The sequence below is a fragment of the Syngnathus typhle genome, linkage group LG4 (assembly GCF_033458585.1).
Source record: "Syngnathus typhle isolate RoL2023-S1 ecotype Sweden linkage group LG4, RoL_Styp_1.0, whole genome shotgun sequence".
NCBI lineage: Eukaryota > Metazoa > Chordata > Actinopteri > Syngnathiformes > Syngnathidae > Syngnathus > Syngnathus typhle.
In genome coordinates, this window is record NC_083741.1 from 7,745,443 (window position 1) to 7,769,826 (window position 24,384).

The following is a 24,384-nucleotide window of genomic DNA, read 5'->3' on the forward strand; positions in this document are numbered from 1 at the left end:
AACCAGTATGGATCAACAAATTCATCAATTGATCCATATATAAGGGGCACCACACGATAAGGCGCACTGTCAGCTTTGGAGAAATTTTTAGGTATTTAGGTGCGCCTTGTAGTCCGGAAAATACGGTATACAGTTGTGCTCACGACGTTACATACCCTTAGAAGCACAACTGTATGTTCATTGAAGACTAAAGACTAAATTGCCCATGAGTGTTCTCCGCGATTGACGGCTGACCACTCCATGGTTTTCCCTGCCTCTTGAGGAGTTAGCTGGCATCTGCTTCAGCTGATCCACATCCCAAATGAGGACTAGTGGCGCATAAATCGGACAAATTATTATATACCGTTTTTTTCCATGTATAATGCGCAAAGTTTAACTAATTTATTGTCCTAAAATCTGGGGTGTGCATTATACATGGGTACAATTTTTTTTTTTTTTTTTGACACATTAGCTATATAAAAAGCGAGAGTTCAGTTCTCTACCTAAATGCGTATTACAGGTAACATTCTATTTCACAACACTTTGCCTTGTTCCTTTCTTCTCTGCTGTTCAAACATGCTCCATACAAACACAATGCTCTCGTATCAGACGCTTGCTCGATCACCTGCTCGTTTGCTGTCACAATGTACCCTACACAAATCAGAAACATTTCTTCGCTATCGAGTTTGCTACCGCATGCGCAGTAATACTGAACGGCAGAATAACAACCGGTTGTTCCCAAAGATGATCTTTTTTCTGAAATAATTTTACGTTTACGGACTTAAGTAACCCGGCCGGGTCATACCAAAGACTATAAAAATGGGACCCATTGCCTCTCTGCTTGGCACTCAGCATTAAGGGTTGGAATTGGGGGGTTAGACCAAATGATTCCCGAGCGCGGCGCCGCTGCTCCTTACTGCTCCCCTCTCCCCCAGGGGATGGATCAAAATCACACGGGGATGGGTCAAATGCAGAGGACCAATTTCACCACACCCAGATGTGTGTGTGACGATCATTGGGACTTTAAAAAAAAAAAAAGTCAAAATTTGGGTGCATATTATACATGGGTACAGGCTTTTTTTCCAGCATTGACATGCAAAACGGTAAATATTTTTATTGCACATGAAAATTCCATAGTTTACTGACATTTTTCTCTGGCTAAGCCATTGACCATCCATGAGTTCATTTAATACATTGTACATAGTGTTTGAAGAGTAAATTATTGTCCCATTTTTTTCCAGCCATTGACATACTATTGAAGATATGACATTCATTACAGTCAGTGGCAAAATCGTACCGATTCAAGCTTTTCCACACAAATCATGCAAGTGACTCACTAAGACAATTCTTTACGGGACAAGCTGAAAGTCATAGCAACAATTCTTTGTTTTATGATTAGCCTCTATTTTTTTATTATTATTATTGTTGTGAATCCACCTGCAATTTTGTTTCCTCCAGTTTGTCTGTTGTTGTTCAATGTCAATAAAAGCTTTATCTCTATTCTATTCTATTCTATTCTATTCTATTCTATTCTATTCTATTCTATTCTATTCTATTCTATTCTATTCTATTCTATTCTATTCTTCCTTGAAGGTGGTAAAGGCCTTTTGGATGTGCAGCCTCATTGGGTTTCAGCACTGACTTGGCCTGAAGATGAAGCAGAGTCCTTGTGGTCTGGGGAGCCCACCGACATGCTCCTGGTGGGTCGAATGGATGGATCGCTGGGCCTCATTGAAGTATTGGATTCCTGCAGTATGCACCGCACTGAACTGGAGCACTGCTACAGGAAAGATGGTATGGCAGATGTGTTATATATTTGATTGTCAATGTAATAATAATGGTTTTGGCAGCATTGTAAATGACAAAACAACAAGATTGTTTTGAGTGAAACATACAATTGACATTTTGATTTTATTTATTTTTACCAGTGGCAGTGATGACCATAGCCTGGTACAGAGAAGACAAGCCTTTTGCAGTGGGATACGCAGATGGCAAGCTACTGATTGGATCCAAAGAGCCTTTAGAACAAGGAGCAATTGTGGTCATTGATGCTCACAATGTAAAGAAAATACCAAGTCTTAATTGTAGACAGTAAGGTTACACATTACACGTTATCAAATAAATTATTATGCATGTTTTTCAGGAATCAATCACTAACATGAAGTGGAGTCCAACAGGACAAATCTTGATGACATGTGCCAAAGAAGAGACTGTGAAGCTTTGGGCCAATGCTGACTCAGGTTCTGAACTGGGCACTGGATGGCATTGTTTAACAAGTCTTAAACAACCCTCCCTGGTTAATGCTGTTGCCTGGTGCAGCTTACCTGGAAGTGGCCCAAAGCCCCTCAACATGCTAGCAATGTAGGTCATTATCAAGAAAAATAATATGAATGTATTCTCTCTCTCTCTCTCTCTCTCTCTCTCTCTCTCTCTCTCTCTCTCTCTCTCCCTCTCTCTCCCCCTCTCCCCCTCTCCCCCTCTCCCCCTCTCCCCCTCTCCCCCTCTCCCCCTCTCTCCCTCTCTCCCTCTCTCCCTCTCTCCCTCTCTCCCTCTCTCCCTCTCCCTCTCACTCTCACTCTCACTCACTCACTCACTCTCTCACTCTCTCACACTCGCACACTCTCACACTCGCACACTCGCACACTCTCTCACTCACTCACACACTCACACACTCTCTCTCTCACACACACACACACACACACACACATGCTTTCTCTCTCACGCTCGCGCTTTCTCTTTTTAATCTCTCTCTTGCATGCTCTCTCTCTCTCTCTCTCTCTCTCTCTCTCTCTCTCTCTCGCTCTCGCTCTCGCTCTCACTGTCTTTCTCTTGCTCTTTGACTCTCGCCTTCCATTATTTGCAACAGCTGTGTTGAAACTGATGGTGGTTTATGAAAAGAAGGGTTGTAGTGGCACGTTTCTCTAACTTTCCCTAATGACTAATTATTATCTAGAAATCTAAAAACCTTTCTGTTATGTCCCATGAATACTGACTGACTCTGGGAGCATACGTGTCACTCATGTGGTCATCAGGGACTCAGAACAAAAAGTGAAGTGGCAGTATGGAAACAGTTTGTGCTGCAGGGACACAAGCGTGGTTCGTCCTGGTTCCTGGATGACAGGGCAACTAGTGCAAAAGATCTCCTGTTTGCAAAACAGTCTGTCTGTGTATCTAGTTAAGGCCTAAAGTTTCACATCCACCCATTCATACCCATTTGACTGTCTGAGAAAATTATTAACTGTGGTGAGGGGTTTTACAGCCTTAAAACATTTATAATAAATTGAATCATATCTATAAAAAATGGCAAAAATAATTATCTATAACTGGGAAAACACGTATGATTTAATAATAAAAAATAACATTTTGATAAACAAAAAGCATTTATGATGAACAAAAAACAAATGAAAGGAAACATGTATAATTGTTTACTTATATTTAATAATTATTTGTTTTAAACATTGATGATAAACAAAGAATACTTTATAATAAACAAAAAAACTATTCTAAGCAAAATAATGTATAATACATGAAAAACAATAAAAAAGCAAAAAGGGTAGGTCGTACTGTAGGTACAGACAACTATTATTATTTCTAAATATTTCAATTGTGCCCAAATCAATGTTTGGTGGACACAGCTAGGGATTTGGGCCTTCCCGAGCATCTAGAAACCAAAGCCATTTAAAGACAAATAAATTGATAATTGATTAAACCATGCAGATGCAAATCGCCAAGCACGTCAGGCAAACAAAGTTGATTTGAAGCTTCCTGTTCCAAAAGCACCTATGCAATGTATAGTTTACCAATTATTGTGTATCATTCAGAACCCAGAATAATTTTCTCGTTTTGTCCTTGCAACACGCTTGCAAAATTTGAATTATAAATAGTTATTTTTTATTTTATTTTTTTTTTATTATATACCGTATTTTCCGCCCTATTAGGTGCACCGGGTATAAGGCGCACTTTCAATGAACGTCCCATTTTAAAACTTTGTCCATATATAAGGCGCACCGGACTATAAGGCGCATAAAATAGAAGCTTTACTGCAACAAACTGAGGTTGACTAGGGTTGCGGTATGCACCCACTAGCCAATAACCAACGAGCCCTCTGTAAACAATCGCGTTTCTCAAACGATCTCCTGTAAAATGATTGGAACTGACTAAAGTTCAATCTAACGCATTGGTACTACTTACCTATGTTTCCCTTCCATATCGATCCGTAGATTTACTCAAAACATTAACAGAGCAGCCTATTTTCACATGAAATAGCCTCGCGCGTATAGCAGCTATCGTTATAGCATTAGCCATCCGCAAAAACCCATGACCCTCAGCTCGCAATCTCGCATGAGCCTCAGCAAAGTGTAAACAATCGCGTTTCTCAAACGAGCTCCTATAAAATGATCAGAACTGACTAAAGTTCGATCTAACGCATTGGTACTACTTACCTATGCTTCCCTTCCATATCGATCCGTAGATTTACTCGAAACATGAACAGAGCAGCCTATTTTGACATGAAATAGCCTCGCGCGTATAGCAGCTATCGTTATAGCATTAGCCATCCGCAAAAACCCATGACCCTCAGCTCCCAATCTCCCATGAGCCTCAGCAAAGTGTAAACAATCGCGTTTCTCAAACGAGCTCCCATAAAATGATCAGAACTGACTAAAGTTCGATCTAACGCATTGGTACTACTTACCTATGTTTCCCTTCCATATCGATCCGTAGATTTACTCGAAACATTAACGGAGCAGCCTATTTTGAAATGAAATAGCCTCGTGGGTACAACAGCTATTCGGTGACGCCCCCTGACTACAGTTACCGTAATGTTGGGAAGCGATGCGACCTTGTAATTTACTAGTCGTACTAAAACGTACTAAAACATTTTGGCAGAGCACTGTGTACAACCAGTATGGATCAACAAATTCATCACTTGATCCATATATAAGGCGCACTGTTGACTTTTGATAAAAATTTAGGTTTTTAGGTGCGCCTTATAGGGCGGAATAATTTTTTATTCATTCATGTGTCTAGTTGGTGCATATAAACGCGAACACAACTGGATTGTCACCATGTTTTTCAGATGCTGTCAGAATGGTCTGGTCACAGTCTGGACTATTCCAGAGGTCATCTCAAACTTCCCAGATGGCAGTTCCTCAGACTCAGAAGGGTGGTGGGAGAAAGAAGCAAATCCTAAACGCAGGGTACATTTCTTTTTTATAAATATTCGTATTGTTACAAAATAGTTTATTTTTACATGCTTTTTCTGTGGTTGTGTTGCAGTCATCACAAAGGTCACAAGAAGGCGCAACGTGTGTTTTCCAACTGAAGGGCCACATAACTCCAGTGAAAATGGTTGCCTTTAGTCCTGATGGTCTTGCTTTGGCCTCGGGGGGAGTTGGAGGCCTCATGAACATTTGGTCGCTGAGAGTAAGAAATACATGCAGGAATTGGAAGTTGTAGCCCAAGTTATTCAATAAGAACGACAAGTTCCCGGCACAAAGATGTATGTCAGAGCCAGCAGGTCTTTTTAAGGAGGGGTGATGGCTCCAAAATATACATTATCTTGTTCTTGTGTAAAACATGTCCTCTAAGCTTACGTCATGTATGGTGTCTGGTGTTTATGTATGAACTCAAATCATTTTGTGTGCTTAACAGGATGGGTCAGTGATTCAAACAGTCGTTGCTGGTTCAGGGGCCATTCAGAATATTGTGTGGATCCCAGATGTGGGTGTTGCTGTCTGCTCCAACAGATCAAAGGTAAAGCATGTGCCCTGTCCACTGGCAGTTTTAGGACGCTTTACCTGAGGTGGCAGAGGGGTGGCAGTAGGTTCAGTTGCAGGAGCAGAAGTCATCCCACCTCCTACATATGCACTCATGCACACACTTGTGCACACAGACACACAAGGGCTGGGCGAAATTACACGGCTCTGACAGGAAATCGGCCGTCGTTGTACGAGGTGCTTTTGAGGAGCAATTTTCTTATATTGAGGAGCAATTCTTATTTCTCATAAATCTCTTAATTTTTTTAAACAATAAAAATATAACAGTATAATGAATGAACACTTGGTCTTCTTTTTTATATACTGATCAATTTTATTTCTTAAGAATTCACATTGTGGTTAGCAATTAACAAAGTCAGCAGGGTGTGAGTTACAAATTCCACTCAAGAGATTATAACGGCTGTAATCTTTTAAAAAATTATTAAAATACTATCTTCTGCATTGTTTTAATCTAAAGTGTGTTTTTTTTAGGATGTGTTGGTTGTAAATTGCTCAAAGGAGTTCATGGCAAGCAACCACGTGCTGGCCACTTGCCGTACAGCTCTTAAAAAGCAGGGTGTCGTTGGCCTCAATATGGCACCTTGCATGAGGGCCTTCCTAGAGAGACTACCTGTCATGTTGCAGGAGCAATATGCATATGAGAAGGTATGGACATTTAATATGCTGGCTAATTATTTTAATGATCTGTAAAGGTACCTTATTGTTTTATTCCAGATTTAAATATTTTGTTCCAACAAGAAATGATACCAAGTTACCAACCATGCTGAACTCTTTTATGCTCTTTCTTTGTTACTTTCAATTTCTATAGCGCACTGATCAAGTAGCACACAATTTAACCTCTCCTGTACATATGTAGATTGATCAAATTCTGTATGCTCAACAACATTCTTAGCTATCAGTTGGCATACTTGAACACATACAATGCAATGCATCTGTATTTATATAGTGATTTCAGCTGTTGCCTGATGCAAAACACCCTTTCCGTTTTCATTCATTGCATTGTTTTTGGAATGTCTAGCCTCATGTCGTGTGTGGAGAGCAGCTTATCCACAGTCCCTACATGCAGTGCCTCGCTTCTCTGGCAGTGGGACTCCACCTGGACCAGCTTTTGTGCTTCCCGCCAGTGCCACCTTCTCTCAGACACTGCCCGCCCGAGTCTGGTTCTGCGATCTGGAGTGCCAGTGAATGGGCCTGGCTGGACTGCTTCTCGACAACAGTGAAGGCAGCAGAGGCCCTGGCTCGAGGTGCTAGCTTTCCTGCGTCCTTTGTTGTTCCTGACCTGGAACCTGTTCCCAAACATGAAATGACTTTGCTCATGGTGAGGGATGGTGTTAATGTTTGTTCTACATTTCAAATTGTTGTAGTTGACGTCTCAAGTCATTCTGTTTCTGCTGTGTCCTTTTACAGGACAACTCTAAATGGATCTCTGGTATGGATGAACAAATCATGTCCTGGGCTACCTCTCGACCTGAAGTAAGTAAATTGTTGCCTGTACATAACACAAACCAGCTACTAACGGTGATAGGACTTTTTATGTCCATATTCACAAAATCTGCTTGTCGTCTGTTTCCAGGACTGGCACCTTGGAGGGAAATGCGATGTGTATTTGTGGGGTGCCGGACGACATGGCCAATTGGCTGAGGCAGGCAGAAATATCTTGTTACCAACCATTGCACCTTCCTTCTCACAGGCACAACAGGTACATGTGGTTTACGTTTTTGTGAAAGACAACTCTAGTATATACCGTATTTTCCGGACTATAGGTCGCTCCGGAGTATAAATCGCACTAGCCATAAAATGCATAATAAACAAGAAAAAGACATATAAGTCACACCGGAGTATAAGTCACATTTTTGGGGAACATTTATTTGATAAAATCCAACACCAAGAATAGACATGTCATCTTGAAAGGCAATTTAAAATAAAAATAGAATAGACAACAACAGGCTGAAGGTACAGTATGTTAACGTTACATAACTCCGGAAGTAGAAGATGCAGCGCTTCTTCTTCTACGTGCCTTACGTCAGACTCATTGTCAGTTGCAGTTCCAATTATTCCACAGGCCTCGAGCACTCTCATGCAGTTTAGTGTGAAAATAACATGTGAAATGATATAATGTGTTAATAATTTCACACATAAATTGCTCCTGAGTATAAGTTGCACCCCCAGCCAAACTATGAAAACACGTTGACATATTTTGACGGAAAATACAGTAATTGTGTGACTGTTAAAATGGTTTTGAGACATGTTAATATTGTGACGATCACAATATCAGCTTTGTCAAGGCCAGGGATCAGGTTGTTGCAACTTCAGGTTGGAAGGAGTTATCTCAGCAAGGTTCAATTTGTCTAAACCGGGGTGGGAGACATTTTATGCTCATAGGCCATATGTGATTCAAAAAATGGTTCAAGCCATTTCTGTACACTATAGTAGTCAAAACATGCATGTAAAAAATACCTGTCATCTAGGGCGGGGTACACCCTGAACTGGTCGGCATCCAATTGCAGACCACATAGACAAACAAACCAATCAAATTCACATTAATTTAGAGACATGCATATTTTCTGAATGCAGGTGGAAGTACCCAGAGAAAATTAACAAAAGCGAGAGCCTGCATTCACACCCATAAATTCAAAACTGTGAGCCGATGTGCCAAGTAGTCCACCAGTGTGACAATATCTAAAACGTATGAACGAAATAATTCGTTCCCATTTTGTAACTAACCATGATTTATATCATTTGAATTCATTTATTAATAAAATAAAGAAAATCTTAAAATGTTCTCTACTATAATTTGTCCATCGATCCATCCGTTTTCTTGTACTGCTTTTCCTCATGAGGGTCGCGGGCATGCTGGATTCTATCCCAGCTGATTTTGAAAACAAACAAATGAATAAATACTTTATAAACAACCAGTTTTAGGATATAATATGCCATCTTGGTTTTAGTTTTTTAATGGGCCAGATTGAAGAACTGGTCAGGTGATTTTTTGCTATGTAGTATCTTAACTATTTTACCCAAAGTTAAATTTCTCTTTTTAGCACAATTTGAACTCTTCAACTTTTAGTCAATTCCTTTTTGGCCAGTCTCTCAGCATCTCTCGCCCACCAGGTGGTGTGTGGTCAGAACTGCACCTTTGTTATGCAGCCAAATGGGACTGTGTTGGCTTGTGGAGAGGGCAGCTATGGCCGTCTGGGTCAAGGCAACTCCGATGACCTGCATGTTCTCACCGTCATCTCAGCTCTTCAAGGTGGTGTTGAATTAGCCATTTTATACTGTATGTTCAAGTTTTCTGTTGGCCCTTTAAAGAAATTGTAAGATTATTGACAAATGACAAAGACTCAAATGCAGTTGGTTATGATTGTTTAAGAAGGGGCGTTAGTCAGGACTACTGAGAAGGTCTCTTTTCTTGTAATCATTAGTCATTTTTATCTTTGTGTCAATTTCTTGGTGTTCCATCAGGTTTTGTGGTGACTCAGTTGGTGACATCATGTGGTAGCGACGGCCACTCCATGGCGCTGACAGAGAGTGGTGAGGTGTTTAGCTGGGGTGATGGTGATTATGGAAAGCTGGGCCATGGAAACAGTGACCGCCAGCGCCGACCAAGACAGATTGAAGCTCTTCAAGGAGAAGAGGTGGTGCAGGTCAGTCATGTTCCTCAAATCCCATGGAGTGCATTGTATTTAGTCACCGCCAATCGCTCACATCTTGCGCTTATCCATGATTGGGTCGAAAGGGCAGCAGCCTTAGCTGTAAAGTTCAGACTTCTCTCTCCCCTGCCGCTTCACATTACGCGTCCTGGGAGATCCCAAAACATTGCCAGCCAGGAGACATAAGCCACCTTTCCGTCAGAAAATCCAAAATGGTCTGGCTCCGCATTGCCACACCTTTGCTTGGCCTGGTCTGGCCTTTGTTGTTTTTCCATTTCAGCGGGTGCCAATCAATTGGGATGGGATTAACTGATTTGTGCCAGCATCGGCTGCACACTCAGTGTGTGGGGCTCTGCCATATTTCACGAGTGGCAAGTCTCAGCCACTCTTTTTTGCAGCGATTCAAAAATGTGAATTGCCAGTGAGAGCTGGCTGCCGCCAGGGCATAAAGACAACAGTATATGTAGTACACGGGTATTTAAAACACGTGTTGTATTTAAAACAATGCGTTTAACAATATTTACAAATTCATATCTACCAACTGATGAAATAGTAAAGCTTGTGGTAAATCACAAGCCGACCGCACATCGCCAGGTCCATTCACTCCACACCGTCTCTCATTGGGCTGCTGCTCAGAGTTACTGCCTCAGGCAGATTGTCCTGGTCACCCTCCCGGCATCCAAAGTCCTCTGGCGGCCGCCACAGGCCACGACCATCAGGTCAGTGGACCACTGAGACTGCGGAGTGCGGTTGCAAAGATGTCTTCATTATGGTCAAGACCACCTGAAGATTCCATGGGAATCACCCTCTTTTTGGGGACCTGCTGACCTCTCATTCATTTGAAAGGAGAGCTCGCTGTCATTCAAGTGAATGGATGTGGCAGGTGCTCGCACCTCGCAATGGACCTGGCAGGTGCTCGCAGCTCACTAAAGTTTTTACATGAAATTTGAAATTAGTCTGTTGTTGTAAAACACATATGTATGATATATACCGTAAATTCCGGACTATAAGCCGCACCAGCTAAAATTGGGGGATATTTTAGTTTTTTTCTTATATAAGCCGCACCGGACTATAAGCCGCACGTGCACACGCGTTTTTTACAAAGAAAGACCGTTCACAGAAAGCCTTTTTAAAGTTTTAATAACATACTTTAACATGTCTTTCTAAACATTGCCTGTGACGTAGCAGTAGTACCGCAGCAACACGGAAGTGTGCACGCGAGTTATTAACAAAGAAAGACTGGACACAGAAAGCTTTTTTAAAGTTTTAATAACATACCTTAACATTTCTTTCCAAACACTGCCCGTGACGCGGCAGTAATACCGCAGCAACACGGAAGTAACACAAGACTAATGGGTTAAAAAAAACATACCCGGTAAAAGTCACTGAGACGCGACGGTAACACAGCAGCAACACGGTAGTACAGCACCAACAGGGCTCGTTCAAAAACATACCAGTAAAAGTAAAAAAAAGAGCTTCATCATCTTCATCTTCCTCCTGTGCACTGAAACCATCGAAGTCTTCCTCCTCAGCGTCCGATTGGAATAGCGTTAGATATCCTTCGCCTCACACTTTCTCAGTCTCTCTTTCGTCGTCGCTTTTATGCATTTCTTCGAGTGTGATGAGGGTCTGTTCATACTAATTTTATTCATGCGCGAAGCGCTAAATTACATTAAACTAGCGAGCGACACGTATAGCTCCAGAGTAGACAGGACCACGAAATAAAGAAAAGGGTGGCGCAACACAATGTCATCAACATCGACTGCCTTTAGCTTAAAAGCGGCATCATATGCATTTCTTTTGTCCCCCATAATGACGGTTTGTGTATAAAAGCTTCCTTTCAATAATGTCCGTCTTGATCTCGTTCTCTCTTCTTTGTGTGAATTATACGGCACTATTCGGCTATCAAAACACAAACTAGCACGTCTTCTTCGGCGCATTATCTCTTCTTCGTCTGTCTCTCTCTTGCTTCCTGCTAGAGCGCCCCCTGGAGGCCGTAAAATCCATAAATACGACGCGCCGCGCCACCGTTTAAGCTCTATTTCTCTCTTTGACCGCCAAATCGATTGCTTTTAACTTAAAAGCTGCATCAAATGCATTTCTTCGTGTGTTTTCCATGATGAGGGTGTGTGCGTGATCCGCGAAATGTTCAAAACACAAACTAGCACATGTTCTTCGGCACATTATCTCTTCTTCGTCTGTCTCACTCTTGCTTCCTGCTGGAGCGCCCCCTGGAGGCCGTAAAAATCCATAAATACGCCGCGCCGCCATTCAAGCCTCGGGGTTCAAAGTAACCTTTTGAATAAAATGCATTAAAAGTTCACGTTCATTACAACTTGTTTTTGGTGAGCAAAATGTCAGAAGAATTGAATTTAAATGCTGATTGATTGGGTTTTAATACAATGCAGATAGTCCAAACAGCGCTACTGCTTTGTGTAATCTCTGAGTAACATGGCAGAGTAAGAGAAAGGGTTTAGAGCCCTTTGACGCAGGTCACCTAGCGTACATTCCTACTAAAGCTCATAATAGTCACAAGCAACACAGCCAGAATAAGCAGCAGCCATAGTAGTTTCAAAATAGTATTTTTGTTGTTGTTTTTTTCTTCAAGATACCGCAGTGTATAAAAGTGATCAAGTCATCACAAAAATCACGAAAAAAATCCTTATATAAGCCGCACCTGACTATAAGACGCAGGGGTTCAAAATTTTGGAAAAAAGTCGCGGCTTATAGTCCGGAATTTACGGTACTGTATTACTGTATACTTTTGTCAAGGGAGCAGCTCTGTCTCACTAACTGGAATCATGTTGGAAAGGTTTTTGAGGAACAGTTCCCTTGGCTTTGAAACATTGTAATGAATAAGGGACCACACAGGGTGGAACCAGGCTGTTTGTGGAAGAACCCGTCTCAGTTTTGACCGTGCTGATTCTCTTCCCAACGTCTTCACTTTGCTGTGAACCCCTCCAGTGAGAGTAGGATCATAGACAATGGAATCATATCTTCTGTGGAAAGCAGAGATGTAACACTGAGACCACCAATTCGGACAACCACAGGCACAGCACCTTGGTTGAAACTACAAAGTCTTGATACGCTGATACAACTACTGTAATTTTGTCCTTTCACTTGTAAAAATGCTCCAATATTACTACCAGCCTGGCACGTACCATCCTGGTTGGGGCCATGTGAAGATATTGTTCTTTAAAGACATGGATGGCAACACATTTAGGTACTCCCTTAGTCTGCTGGGGGACCTCAGTGCTCATGTAGGAGCACCTATAATAGTATAACATAGACCTGGAATGGCATAAATGAATAGAACTTCCTCACCTTGACCTGAACCCAAGTGGTGATTTCTCTTTGGAATTGAGTGCTTAACTTCGACTCAGGACGTTGTGGGTTGGTGGGGACTCCTCCTCAATGCTACTGGCGCACATTCCAGTCAAATTTGTTTTTTTCCTGACTAGTGTATTTCCAAATGTTATGCATCATTTCATTGAAAGACTTTATAAATCTGACATAATCAATTCATCCATATATGTCATTGATTACATGCTTTATTTCCCCTCTTCTCCGTAGATGTCCTGTGGGTTCAAACATTCAGCTGTGGTAACAGGTGATGGGAAGCTTTTCACTTTTGGAAATGGGGATTATGGTCGACTTGGTTTGGGAAACACTTCCAACAAGAAACTACCAGAGAAGGTCACGGCTCTGGAAGGATATCAAGTTGGGCAGGTCAGATTTATTGAAGGGAAATTTGATTTCGGTTGATCGCAGCCCGTGTCAAACTGCTTCTTACATTGTTCAGGTTGCATGTGGCTTGAACCACACGTTGGTGGTTTCCGCTGATGGAATGATGGTGTGGGCTTTTGGGGATGGGGACTATGGAAAACTAGGACTTGGGAATTCAACAGCCAAATCTTCACCTCAGGTTAGGCCTACTGAATAATCTGAGCAACACGTGTCAGTTAGTTTCCTGTTTACAGTACAGTTCCTGATGTACTTGGTAATCATTTGAATTTTCAATCCCTAGAAAGTGGAAATGCTGTGTGGAATTGGCATAAAAAAAGTGGCTTGTGGAACACAGTTCTCTGTGGCTTTATCAAAAGATGGAAAGGTTTTTACATTTGGTAAAGGTAGGTTCAAATGGAAATGTTCAATTTAGACTTATTTTTTAATAATTGCAGTGTAAAGTACAATTAACATTACGTATATATATCCAAATACGTGTAAAGGGTGTCTATTTCTTTTTCCTAAAATGTTTTAATCATTTGCTCTAGACCGCCTAATTGGTTTGCCAGAAGCCCGGGCACGGAACCACAACCGTCCCCAACAGGTGCCGGCTCTGTCAGGGATCCACATCCAGGATATTGCTGCTGGGGCTGAGCACACTTTGGTTCTCTCCTCCACGGGTGACGTTTACACATGGGGCAGCAACTTAGAGGGCCAGGTAACCCACTGGAAGTCAAAGAAACACCCACAAAAGCATTTTGAATTGCAGAAAATACATTGTTTGTATCTGCATTTAAGGTTTTATTCATGTATACAGTAATCTTGCATATCTCCTTTTTTTAATGGGTGTCTTTAACTTTTTCTAATGTTAGTTGGGTTTGGGCCACACCAACCACGTAAGAGAACCAACTCTGGTGACAGTGCTGCAGAGCAAAGGCATCAACCAGATCACTGCTGGACGCTGCCATAGTGCTGCATGGACCGCTCCATCTGTCCCACCCCGAGCCCCAGGTCAACATACACACACAATCTGACTCTCACACAACATAAGTTTGAAATACACTGACCAAAAGTCTACATGCAAGGCTTTTATTTTTAATGTAAGACGTGCACAAGAGGCACATTTTCTCAAATAGTTTACGAATCTACCAAAATACTGTGTTTCTGAGTACCGTATAGAAATTCTTGGTCATAAAAGACCACATTTATTTGCTTTTGGTGATAGTTGTTTAAAAGGTATGAGAACCACTGGCCTAAAGAATGTAAGCACTGACCAAATTTTATAATTCAGTCAGTCCGACCTGTGTACAGTTTCTTTCGACTGACGCTTGCTTCATCCTCAGGCTCTTCAGTACCGCTCCAGCTTGGTTTGCCCGTGGCTGTACCTCCGCAGTACAGCGTGCTCAAGGAAGTCAGCATGGAGGCAGTGAGGGCTCGCCTACGCCTCCTTTATCACTTCTCCGACCTCATGTACTCATCTTGGAGACTTCTTAACCTTAGTCCCAACAACCAGGTATTCACCCCCACCCACACACACACAAACAAACATTCATGAAACCTTCATGCATATGCCAATTTTTAGTATTAGCTGGCTCTTATTATTTATTATTTGTTATTACTCTTATTTATTGTTTGTGCCTTTTTGTTTATGATGTTTTTTACTTTTGCGCTATGCTTGCTGGCTCCGTTATTTATTGTGTTATCTGTTTATTTATTATTTATTCATCGCTCTTACTATTGATTGTTTGAATTTTTGCCTTCTTGTTTTTATATTGTGTCGCGTACATGTATGTCTATCGTGTTATGTGTCTCGTCACCGTGGGATAGAGAAAAACGTAATTTCGGTCTCTTTGTGTGTTGTGACATGTGGAGAGATTGACAATAAAGCTGACTTTGACTTTGACTTTGACACAATAATTTTTGATAATTATGATGTCTGCTTTGCAGAGCTGCACCTCCCGCTACAACGCAGGTACCTGGGGGATCGTTCAGGGCCAATTAAGACCCTTGCTAGCCCCCAGAGTATACACTCTACCCATGGTGCGCTCTATTGGTAAAACTATGGTGCAAGGCAAGAACTATGGTCCCCAGATCACTGTCAAACGAATCTCCACAAGGTTAGTACCTTTCACTTGGAGTAGAAGAATCCAACATCTTCCTTTTTGCTCACCATTTAATTTTGTTCCTCCATCTTTGTTTTTGTTAGGGGGCGGAAATGTAAACCCATCTTTGTGCAGATTGCCCGTCAGGTTGTGAAACTGAATGCTTCAGACCTCCGTCTTCCCTCAAGAGCTTGGAAGGTGAAGCTGGTGGGCGAAGGAGCTGATGACGCAGGAGGGGTCTTTGATGATACCATTACAGAAATGTGTCAGGTATGGAGCGATCATTAATCCCTTGTTGCCTTGTGGCCTCATTAATCTCGTGGTTCTGCAATTGTGTTAATAGGAATTGGAGACCGGTGTGGTAGACCTGCTCATCCCCTCCCCCAATGCCACCGCAGAGGTTGGCTATAACAGAGACCGGTGAGGCAAACAACAGAACCAGATTGATGTGGGATTTTTGGTGCCGATGCTTTATCAATATTGGAGGCCAAACCAAAACATGATATCCAATACATCGGCCAATAGGTGTACAAGAACATTTATACGATACACAGTATTATGTGCTGTACATCAACGCAAATTCGTATAATAATATTTGAGTCATGCAAAGATGAGAATTTCCCGCTGATCGGTGGATTTCCGATTTGACCAAAATGACCAATAAGGGTAAATTCGTTGAGAGCAATTTTTTGGCGAGAGGCTCTTCATGTTTTTTCATTGGGTGGAGTTGATATGGGTCTGATGCGCCGGCCCTTTAAATTGCAAGCACTTTTTCCATATGCCCATTCACTCCTTGTTAGTGAAATCTTTTTTTTTAAATTCAAGACAGATGTTTTTTACTGGTGTACAAAATGATACATGAACATCACCTTGTTCAAAGAACAAAACCAACACAATGATTGAACTCTCAACAAATGACATACTGGCAAATCAGAATTTACATGATAAATCAGGTTTGTTCGGACCTCTTCAGTGGCGGCTCTGTCGAACCCCTGAAACCGACTCACCGAGCCCCTAAGGCACAGGTGTTAAACTCAAAGGCCCAGCCGGGGGCTAGATACGGCCCGCCACATCATTTTATGTGGCCCGCGAAGACAAATTGTGCATCAAATTCGTGTGTCATTACTAGAATTGCAAATTGTCTTCACTTTTAATAATATCTTTTATTTAAAACATTTGACCAGTTTTTACTCATCTGATTTGAAAACGAGTTATTTGTCAGTTTGTTTTGTAGCTTTTACTGTATATAATATGAGGAGCTCATACATTTATTGGGGTTGACAGTCATAATGGCCCTCCGAAAGAAGCTATGACGACAATGCGGCCCGCAAAAAAAATGAGTTTGACACCCCTGCCCTAGGGTTCGATCAAACCCAGGTTAAGAACCACTGCTCTAGGGTTATAATTAGTGCAAATGGATTTTACTGAATAAGGTTATGAGTTCAACATGTTTGTTTTTCCTAAGGTTTCTCTTCAATCCATCGTCCTGCTTGGATGAGCACATGCTCCAATTTAAATTTCTTGGCATCCTGATGGGTGTAGCCATTCGTACTAAGAAGCCCCTAGACCTTCACCTGGCGCCTCTGGTGTGGAAACAGCTGTGTTGTATTCCACTGCTCCTTGAAGATCTGGAGGAAGTGGACCTCCTTTACGTGCAGACGCTGAAAAGCATTCTTCACATCGAAGACAGCGGCATCACCGAGGACAATTTCCACGAGGTAGTTTGATGTGGAGAAACTCGAATCTTACGATTTCTTAGCCAGTGCTGCTGTGTCTCTCCGTCTCTGTCTCACTGTCTCTCTACGTATGCATGTTATTTTGATAACTGGGAAACAGATAAGCTTGTTTTCCATTTAGGTTTCCAACAGTTCCCTCTGGAAAGGTGATACACTTTTTGTGCACATCCTGTGGATGTGGATTTGCTTTTTAATTACAAGTTCTCCCTCATGCCCTCAACCTCGCTCCCGTTCCATCCTTTAATCACTCTCACAGACAGACAGACAGACAACACTTTATTGATCCCTGGGGGAAAATTCAGTTGCCAGGAGTTGAATACATAAATAAACAGATCAACAATATAAGTTAAAGTTAGAGTCCCAATGATCCTCACACACACATCTGCCGCTTAAGGAAAAAAGGCTTTAAATATGAGATGAAATAAAAAATAATGAGACGTGTGTCGCAAACACGAAACAATGTAACTCAAGGACGTCGTAAAACGAGGACCCCCTGTACAGTCAAACATTTCAAACTTAGAATAAAGTCCCTTCATGCAATGTTAGTAGCTACAAATATCTAAATAATGTAGGCTCCCAAATGCACTTATGGCCACCCTCATCTTTAAGCATGGTGTTCCTTATGGACAATCCGTGATAAGCACAGAACACCACAATAAGTATTCCCACATTTGCTCTGCGATTCTCACCATGTGTCATGGTGACCTCGATTATATCTAATTGGAAATTCTCGACCTCTCGCATCAGCTTGGACTTCGTTTTTGCCTGAGAGATGGCCTTCCACATTCATAGAGCTAGCTTCTGTCGCCGCCGGCCAGGGATGGGGCCCGGCAAGGTCCCTGCCTTTGCCTGCAGTCCAGCTCACGTTGCACCAGACCCCTATGGCCCCTCTCACAGGTGGTGAGCTAATGAGTACATTGTCCTTTCGGGCTTAGCCCAGCCTGGACCCATGGGTGTAGACCCGACCACGGTGGCCTGGGTCGGGGCAAGGGACGTATTCCATTTTTGTTATTCATGATAGGGATCTTTTCAGTCATGCTTTGTCTGGTCCTTCAACTCGGACCGCTTTATAATGGGTGACCCTGCCAGCGGCATAGGGCCCCAGATAACTTAGCTCCTTGAATGATTGGGACACATAAACTCCTCTACTGCCATAAAGTTATGGCCCAGGGAGGGGAAGTATGAAACCTGAATACATCATTTCCTTCTTTATATTATAGAATTGTTCTGGTCTCACTCATATTTGCTTCATGACTGTCACTATAGAATATTTTTAGAATTGATTATTCTATTGATTATTCCATTGCTTAATTGGATACAATTTTATTTGCGTTAATGTTTATTAAAATATTTTCCCTCATTTACTTTTTATTAACCAATTGTTTTTGTTTTTTGATATTTATTTATATATTTAAAAAAAAAAAAAAAAAAAAAAAGCAAGAGCTATTTATGCTCATTGTTTCCCAAAGTATAAACAGATGTTTGCAAATGTCTTATTTGGATTAAGCACAAAAGATGAAACAGTCTGCTTTCCTAAAGGACAAGAGGAATCTGAGAATCATTCCATTAGAGAGCCTGAACTTAGCCGATTTGAACAATCTTTAGGTAACCACTGTCTCTAAACGATTACTGTATTTAAAAATCATGTATATACCATATTTTCCGGACTATAATTCGCATCAGCCATAAGACATATATAAGTCGCACCGGAGTATAAGTCACATTTTTGGGGAACATTTATTTGGTAAAATTCAACACCAAGAACAGACATGTCACCTTTAAAGGCAATTTAAAATAGAAATAGAATAGGCAACAACAGGCCAAAGGTACGGTATGCTAACGTGACAAACACAGAAACAAGGAACTTAGAACGTGCCTGACGTAACATACGAGTTATTCAAATAACTATAGCATAAATAACATGCTAACAAGTTTAACGAACCATCCGTGTCACTCCAAATCATTAAATCCAACGAAATCTTCATCCTCTGTGTCACTTATAAACAACTCCGCTAGCTCCGGAAGTAGAAGATGTGACACTTCCTCTTCTACGTCGCTTATGTCAGACTCATCGTCAGTTGCTGTTCCAATTATTCCACTGGCCTAGAGCGCCCTCATGCTGTGTAGTGTGAAAATAACGTGTGAAATGATATGATGTGTTAATAATTTCACACATAAATCGCTCCCACGGCCATACTATGAACAAACTGCGACCTTTAGCCGGAAAATACGGTGCTCAATTATTAAAATAGGCAATTAATTTGATAATCCTTTTGTTGTCAATTCATCGATTAATTTTGACACCTCTAGTTTGCCTTGGATTCATGACAGGGTCAGGTTGGTTTCAACTATTATGTCAGAATGGAAAATGCCATATTTTAATTCACATTTTGTTGTTGTTTTTAGTAAGAGTATTATTGTGTTTTGCCTGACTAACCTCAATAAATGGACCTTTGATTTATATTGACGTACTTCTGATTCAAGGCAGGGCTCGAAGCTTACTTTTTGCCCAAGTTGCCCTCGGGCAGGTTGGAGAAAATTTTACTTGCCCGAAACAAAATTTTACTTGCCCGAATTTTTTTGGAGTGGATTTTTACTTGCCCGACACATTTTTGCAATAAAAAAGACAACACTATAAGTTTTGCCTTCATATGCCTTCGTATCCGCCAACCGGAAACAAGCTCTGCTGGTGCGCAGGCGCAGAAGAGCCAGGGACGGGTGAGAGAGCATGCATTTAATTACGAAGCGCTTTGCCGTTATCAATGTATTGCAGACTTACACGAGAAACTAACCGCTCCCTAGAAAACAAAATGTCGGACCAGAAGCGGCAGAAGTTGCGAGAAATTATGCACAAAATCGTCTTTTTACAGCTTGAAAACATGGTATTATGGCAGGGCAAGTTCGGGCAAGTGAGGAAAAATTCTACTTGCCCGTCTGCCATCGCTACTTGCCCCGGGCAATCGGGCAATCGTTAGTTTCGAACCCTGCAAGGTCTTAGGTGGAGCCAATAACAAGAAACAGTCATGCCATGTCATCTTACCTTCCAATATAATGCTATTTATCCTGAAACATAAAACAATTGGTCTTTTTTGGGGGGGGACAATAACTGAATTATCTTTTCAATAGATAGGGTGACGTTACAAGATCACACAAGAAATTAAATTGACAAGTCAAGGATTGCACCGCAGTATCAAGGAAAATTGTTTTTTGTTTACCTTTCAGATGATTCCTCTGGATTCCTTTGTCGGTCAGAGTGCAGATGGCAAGATGGTGCCCATCATCCCTGGAGGAAACAGCATCCCTCTCACATTCTCCAACAGAAAGGAATATGTGGAAAGAGCTATCGACTACCGGCTGCATGAAATTAATCGTCAGGTGCGGATGTTCATTTGGTGACTGAACGTCATGAACGATCATGCCTGAACGTTCAGAAACGAGTGTAAAAAGCATGTCACCAAGCCCTAATGAGGTGCAACCACTGCTCCTGTCAGGTGGCGGCTGTGCGCGAAGGGATGTCCTGGATCGTGCCAGTGCCGCTGCTGTCCCTGCTGACAGCCAAACAGCTGGAGCAGATGGTGTGCGGGATGCCCGAGATCTGCTGCGACGTGCTGAAGAAGGTGGTGCGCTACCGAGAGGTGGATGAGCAGCACTCACTGGTGCAGTGGTTCTGGCAAACCCTGGAGGAGTTCTCCAACGAGGAGCGAGTCCTCTTCATGCGTTTCGTGTCGGGGCGCTCCAGGTTGCCCGCCAACACGGCCGACATCTCGCAGAGGTTTCAGATAATGAAAGTGGACAGGGTGAGTGCATCAATATTGTCAATTAGGACTGTAAAATATTTTACTATTTGCACCATAGCTTCAATATTTCAATTTAATATGTGATTAAAATTTTTTTATGTTCTTCCTCCCAAGTATTTTCCAGTTTTTTTAAATGTTATACCATTTGTGTGCCAAAGACAGGGCTGCCACTTATTAGGAAACATCCAATTATTTATTGCAGACATTCATGTATTGCATCAATAATATTTTTGAAATCATCAATCAAAATGCTGACATTTTTAATCGTTTATTTACGCAAAATATACTGCGGCAACGTTATCCCTCAATATTGTTCTTGACAAAAGATTAAGAAAATGGAAACTCTGACCAATTATTCTAGAAGTGAATTTCAATACATCTTTATAGATTGTACCGCCTTCACAACAGCTTTCGCCTTAACAAAGCACTACACAAAAACATAAAAACCAATGCAACAATAGGTTGATGGTGTATAAAACATATGCCAGTAAGGCATGAGTCAGATTACAACAACAAAATCAATAAATCCAATTTAATAATTGATTTTTTAAATTTCCCCAATTTTGCCTTCGCAATTTGACAATAGCATTCTACTACATTGCAATGTCAATTTAAATGTGATTAATTGTTCAGGCTCAGTGTGAACGTTAACGTTTGGTGTCAGTTGGGTGATTGATGGCTGTCTTTTGTGTCGTCTGTACAGCCGTACGACAGCCTGCCCACCTCCCAGACTTGCTTCTTCCAGCTACGTCTGCCTCCGTACTCCAGCCAGGCCGTCATGGCCGAGCGGCTGCGTTACGCCATTAACAACTGCCGCTCCATCGACATGGACAACTACATGCTCTCTCGGAACGTGGACAACGCTGAGGGCTCTGATACGGACTACTGATGCTCATTTAAAACACATCTGAGCGCCACAAATGAGCTGGCATGCACTGAATGCCTCACAAAGCCTGAGATCCATTATCATCATCATCACTGCACCAGTTTAGGAACTCCAGCGCAGATAGGCCACATGTTACATTCATTTATGTATTTTCAAACAGCACAAAGTTTATTTGGTCTTTGTGGCTTAGGAACTATTTTTTAATGACACAAAAATCTTCACAAGTGCATTTAGTGTGTGTGGTTTTTGTTTTCGTTTTTTTCCTTTACTCCGCATCCCGTTTTTGGGGCACTGCATTGAGTTGTTTATTTGTTTGAAAATGTGTAAAGGATATTGAAGAAGGAAGTTAGGACAAATCTATTGTGTACATGGTGTATAATGCTTCATGACAAATGTCTTGCTGTAACATCCATATTTATTGTTTTATTGCCTATACCTTTTTTCAAAACATCCAAACCTACAATAAATGCTGCAGAATGGATTTTTGCAATCTTGAGCTTTTTTCCTGCCTTAGACATATGCAATATTTGTTAATGTCTCTTATTAGTCAATGCAATTTACAGTGATATATATATATATATATATATATATATATATATATATATATATATATATATATATATATATATATAATATACCGTTTTTTTCCGTGTATAGTGCGCCCCCCTGTATAGTACGCACGCCTAAAAATGGCATGCTGATGCTGGAAAAAAGCTTGTACCCATGTATAATACGCACCCAATTTTTATGAATTTTTTTTAAAAAAAAATGTAATTTTTTTTTTTTTTTTTTTTAAGTCCCAATGATCGTCACACACGCAGGGAGGCAATGGGTCCCATTTTTATAGTCTTTGGTATGGTCTTAACTAGGCTGGATGTAATTTTTTTTGTTGGCGTTGATTTCTCCGACTGCCCGTAAACGCACCACCGCGCTCCGTGCGCGCACGGGACAGCAAACTAGCAGGTGATCGAGCAAGCGTCTGATACGAGAGCATTGCGGTCGCATGGAGCGTGTTTGAAGTGAACAGCAGAGAAGAAAGGAACAAGGCAAAGTGTTGTGAAATAAAATATTACCTGTAATACGGATTTAGGTAGAGAACTGAACTCTCGCTCTTTATATAGCTGACGTGTCTTGCGCATCCGTTCTGCGCATCTGTAATGGCGGCCTCCGTATGATATCCGGTTTGCGTGTGTGCGAGAGCGAGAGAGAGCGAGAGAGAGAGAGCGCGCGAGAGAACACTCAACCGTAGCGCGCCGCCGACCGCCCAACTGCACCGCGCTGGTTGATTATTGTGACAGAGCCGTCGCTGAAATTTAGAAGATATTTTTAAAGTCCTGATGTACTTTCTAAAATTTAAGTGGACCTCAGTGCGCACTGCGCAGGGAGCTTAATTTGGTGCGGTCGCGCAACCGCAGCGCGCCGGGCGCTCACTGTCGCATTGCTTAAAGAGCGCCTTTGTGTTTTAGGATGAACAGCAGAGACCAAAGGAACAAGGCAAAGTGTTGTGAAATAAAATATTACCTGTAATACGCATTTTGTTATTTGCTGATTGAAACTGCTAATTAAACTGTGAATTGAAACTAATAGGAAGAAAACAACTCTCGCTCTTTATATAGCTGACGTGTCTTGCGCATACGTTCTGTGCATTTTATTTCACAACACTTTGCCTTTTTTCTCTGCTGTTCACTTCAAACACGCTCCATGCGACCGCAATGCTCTCGTATCAGACGCTTGCTTGATCACCTGCTCGTTTGCTGTCCCGTGCGCGCACGGAGCGCGGTGGTGCGTTTACGGGCAGTCGGAGAAATCAACGCCAACAAAAAAAATTACATCCAGCCTAGTTAAGACCATACCAAAGACTATAAAAATGGGACCCATTGCCTCCCTACGTGTGTGACGATCATTGGGACTTAAAAAAAAAAAAAGAAAAAAATTAAAAAAAAATTTGTACCCATGTATAATGCGCACCCCAGATTTTAGGACAATAAATTATTTAAATTTTGCGCACTATACACAGAAAAAAACGGTATATATATATATATACATATATATATATATATATATATATATATATATATATATATATATATATATATATATATATATATATATTAAATAATTAATCATATTGGCTTCTATCACAATGGTATCCAAAATATTAAGCACAACAGTTAACACAAAGTAGGTTGTAAAATATCAATGTTGTAAAATAGCTTAAAAACTGTCCATCTTTTAAAACCTGTCATATCAGTCAACTTTTTTACGGCCCGGTGGTTGGGGACCTCTGCTGTAGATGACGACGCCCATTGTTCTGTGGGTACTCGGCTGCCTTGACCGGTCATTTAGTTGTAATTTTGCCTTTAGTGGAGCCTTTGTGTGGGTTTTTTTTTTTTTGTTCATAATCTTTATTACAATTTTTGTAAATATATTGCCTTTTTTGTCAATCAACCTGGTCTCCACTCTTCTGCTCTGCCCACCTGGTAAATCATTACTGTGCCTGCCATCACCACAGCATGTAACGTCCATGCTACTGTTTTCTGTACCACACACATTTATGAAAGATTTATTTATTAACATGGTTAAATTACAAAATATCCCAAAGGCCGCATTTTTGGGGAAGAAAAATTTTTGGGAAAATTAAATTATTATAAAAAAAACTAAAAGAGTTCCATTAATGTAAAGAAAAAGCCTATCTCAAACATTTGGCCTGTTTTGTTTTTGTTCGAAAAAA

General features: G+C 41.3%; 1 protein-coding gene across 7 annotated transcripts in view; it reads left to right on the forward strand.

The window, feature by feature from the left end:
* Positions 1-22,134, forward strand: part of herc1 (HECT and RLD domain containing E3 ubiquitin protein ligase family member 1) — an 87,521-nt gene extending 65,387 nt beyond the window's left edge. For all 7 annotated transcript variants that reach the window (XM_061277311.1, XM_061277309.1, XM_061277315.1 and 4 more), the window contains 25 exons: positions 1,573-1,773; positions 1,908-2,038; positions 2,123-2,340; positions 5,057-5,177; positions 5,257-5,403; positions 5,632-5,733; positions 6,228-6,401; positions 6,775-7,074; positions 7,164-7,229; positions 7,330-7,455; positions 8,868-9,006; positions 9,219-9,400; positions 12,980-13,135; positions 13,209-13,331; positions 13,434-13,536; positions 13,681-13,850; positions 14,005-14,143; positions 14,476-14,645; positions 15,080-15,249; positions 15,339-15,504; positions 15,578-15,654; positions 16,700-16,952; positions 20,193-20,345; positions 20,462-20,767; positions 21,471-22,134. In XM_061277311.1, the coding sequence (XP_061133295.1) occupies positions 1,573-1,773; positions 1,908-2,038; positions 2,123-2,340; positions 5,057-5,177; positions 5,257-5,403; positions 5,632-5,733; positions 6,228-6,401; positions 6,775-7,074; positions 7,164-7,229; positions 7,330-7,455; positions 8,868-9,006; positions 9,219-9,400; positions 12,980-13,135; positions 13,209-13,331; positions 13,434-13,536; positions 13,681-13,850; positions 14,005-14,143; positions 14,476-14,645; positions 15,080-15,249; positions 15,339-15,504; positions 15,578-15,654; positions 16,700-16,952; positions 20,193-20,345; positions 20,462-20,767; positions 21,471-21,656 (4,079 nt within the window). In that variant the 3' untranslated portion in view covers positions 21,657-22,134. The remainder of the gene's footprint in view (positions 1-1,572; positions 1,774-1,907; positions 2,039-2,122; positions 2,341-5,056; positions 5,178-5,256; positions 5,404-5,631; positions 5,734-6,227; positions 6,402-6,774; positions 7,075-7,163; positions 7,230-7,329; positions 7,456-8,867; positions 9,007-9,218; positions 9,401-12,979; positions 13,136-13,208; positions 13,332-13,433; positions 13,537-13,680; positions 13,851-14,004; positions 14,144-14,475; positions 14,646-15,079; positions 15,250-15,338; positions 15,505-15,577; positions 15,655-16,699; positions 16,953-20,192; positions 20,346-20,461; positions 20,768-21,470) is intronic.
* The last annotated feature ends 2,250 nt before the right edge of the window (positions 22,135-24,384 follow it).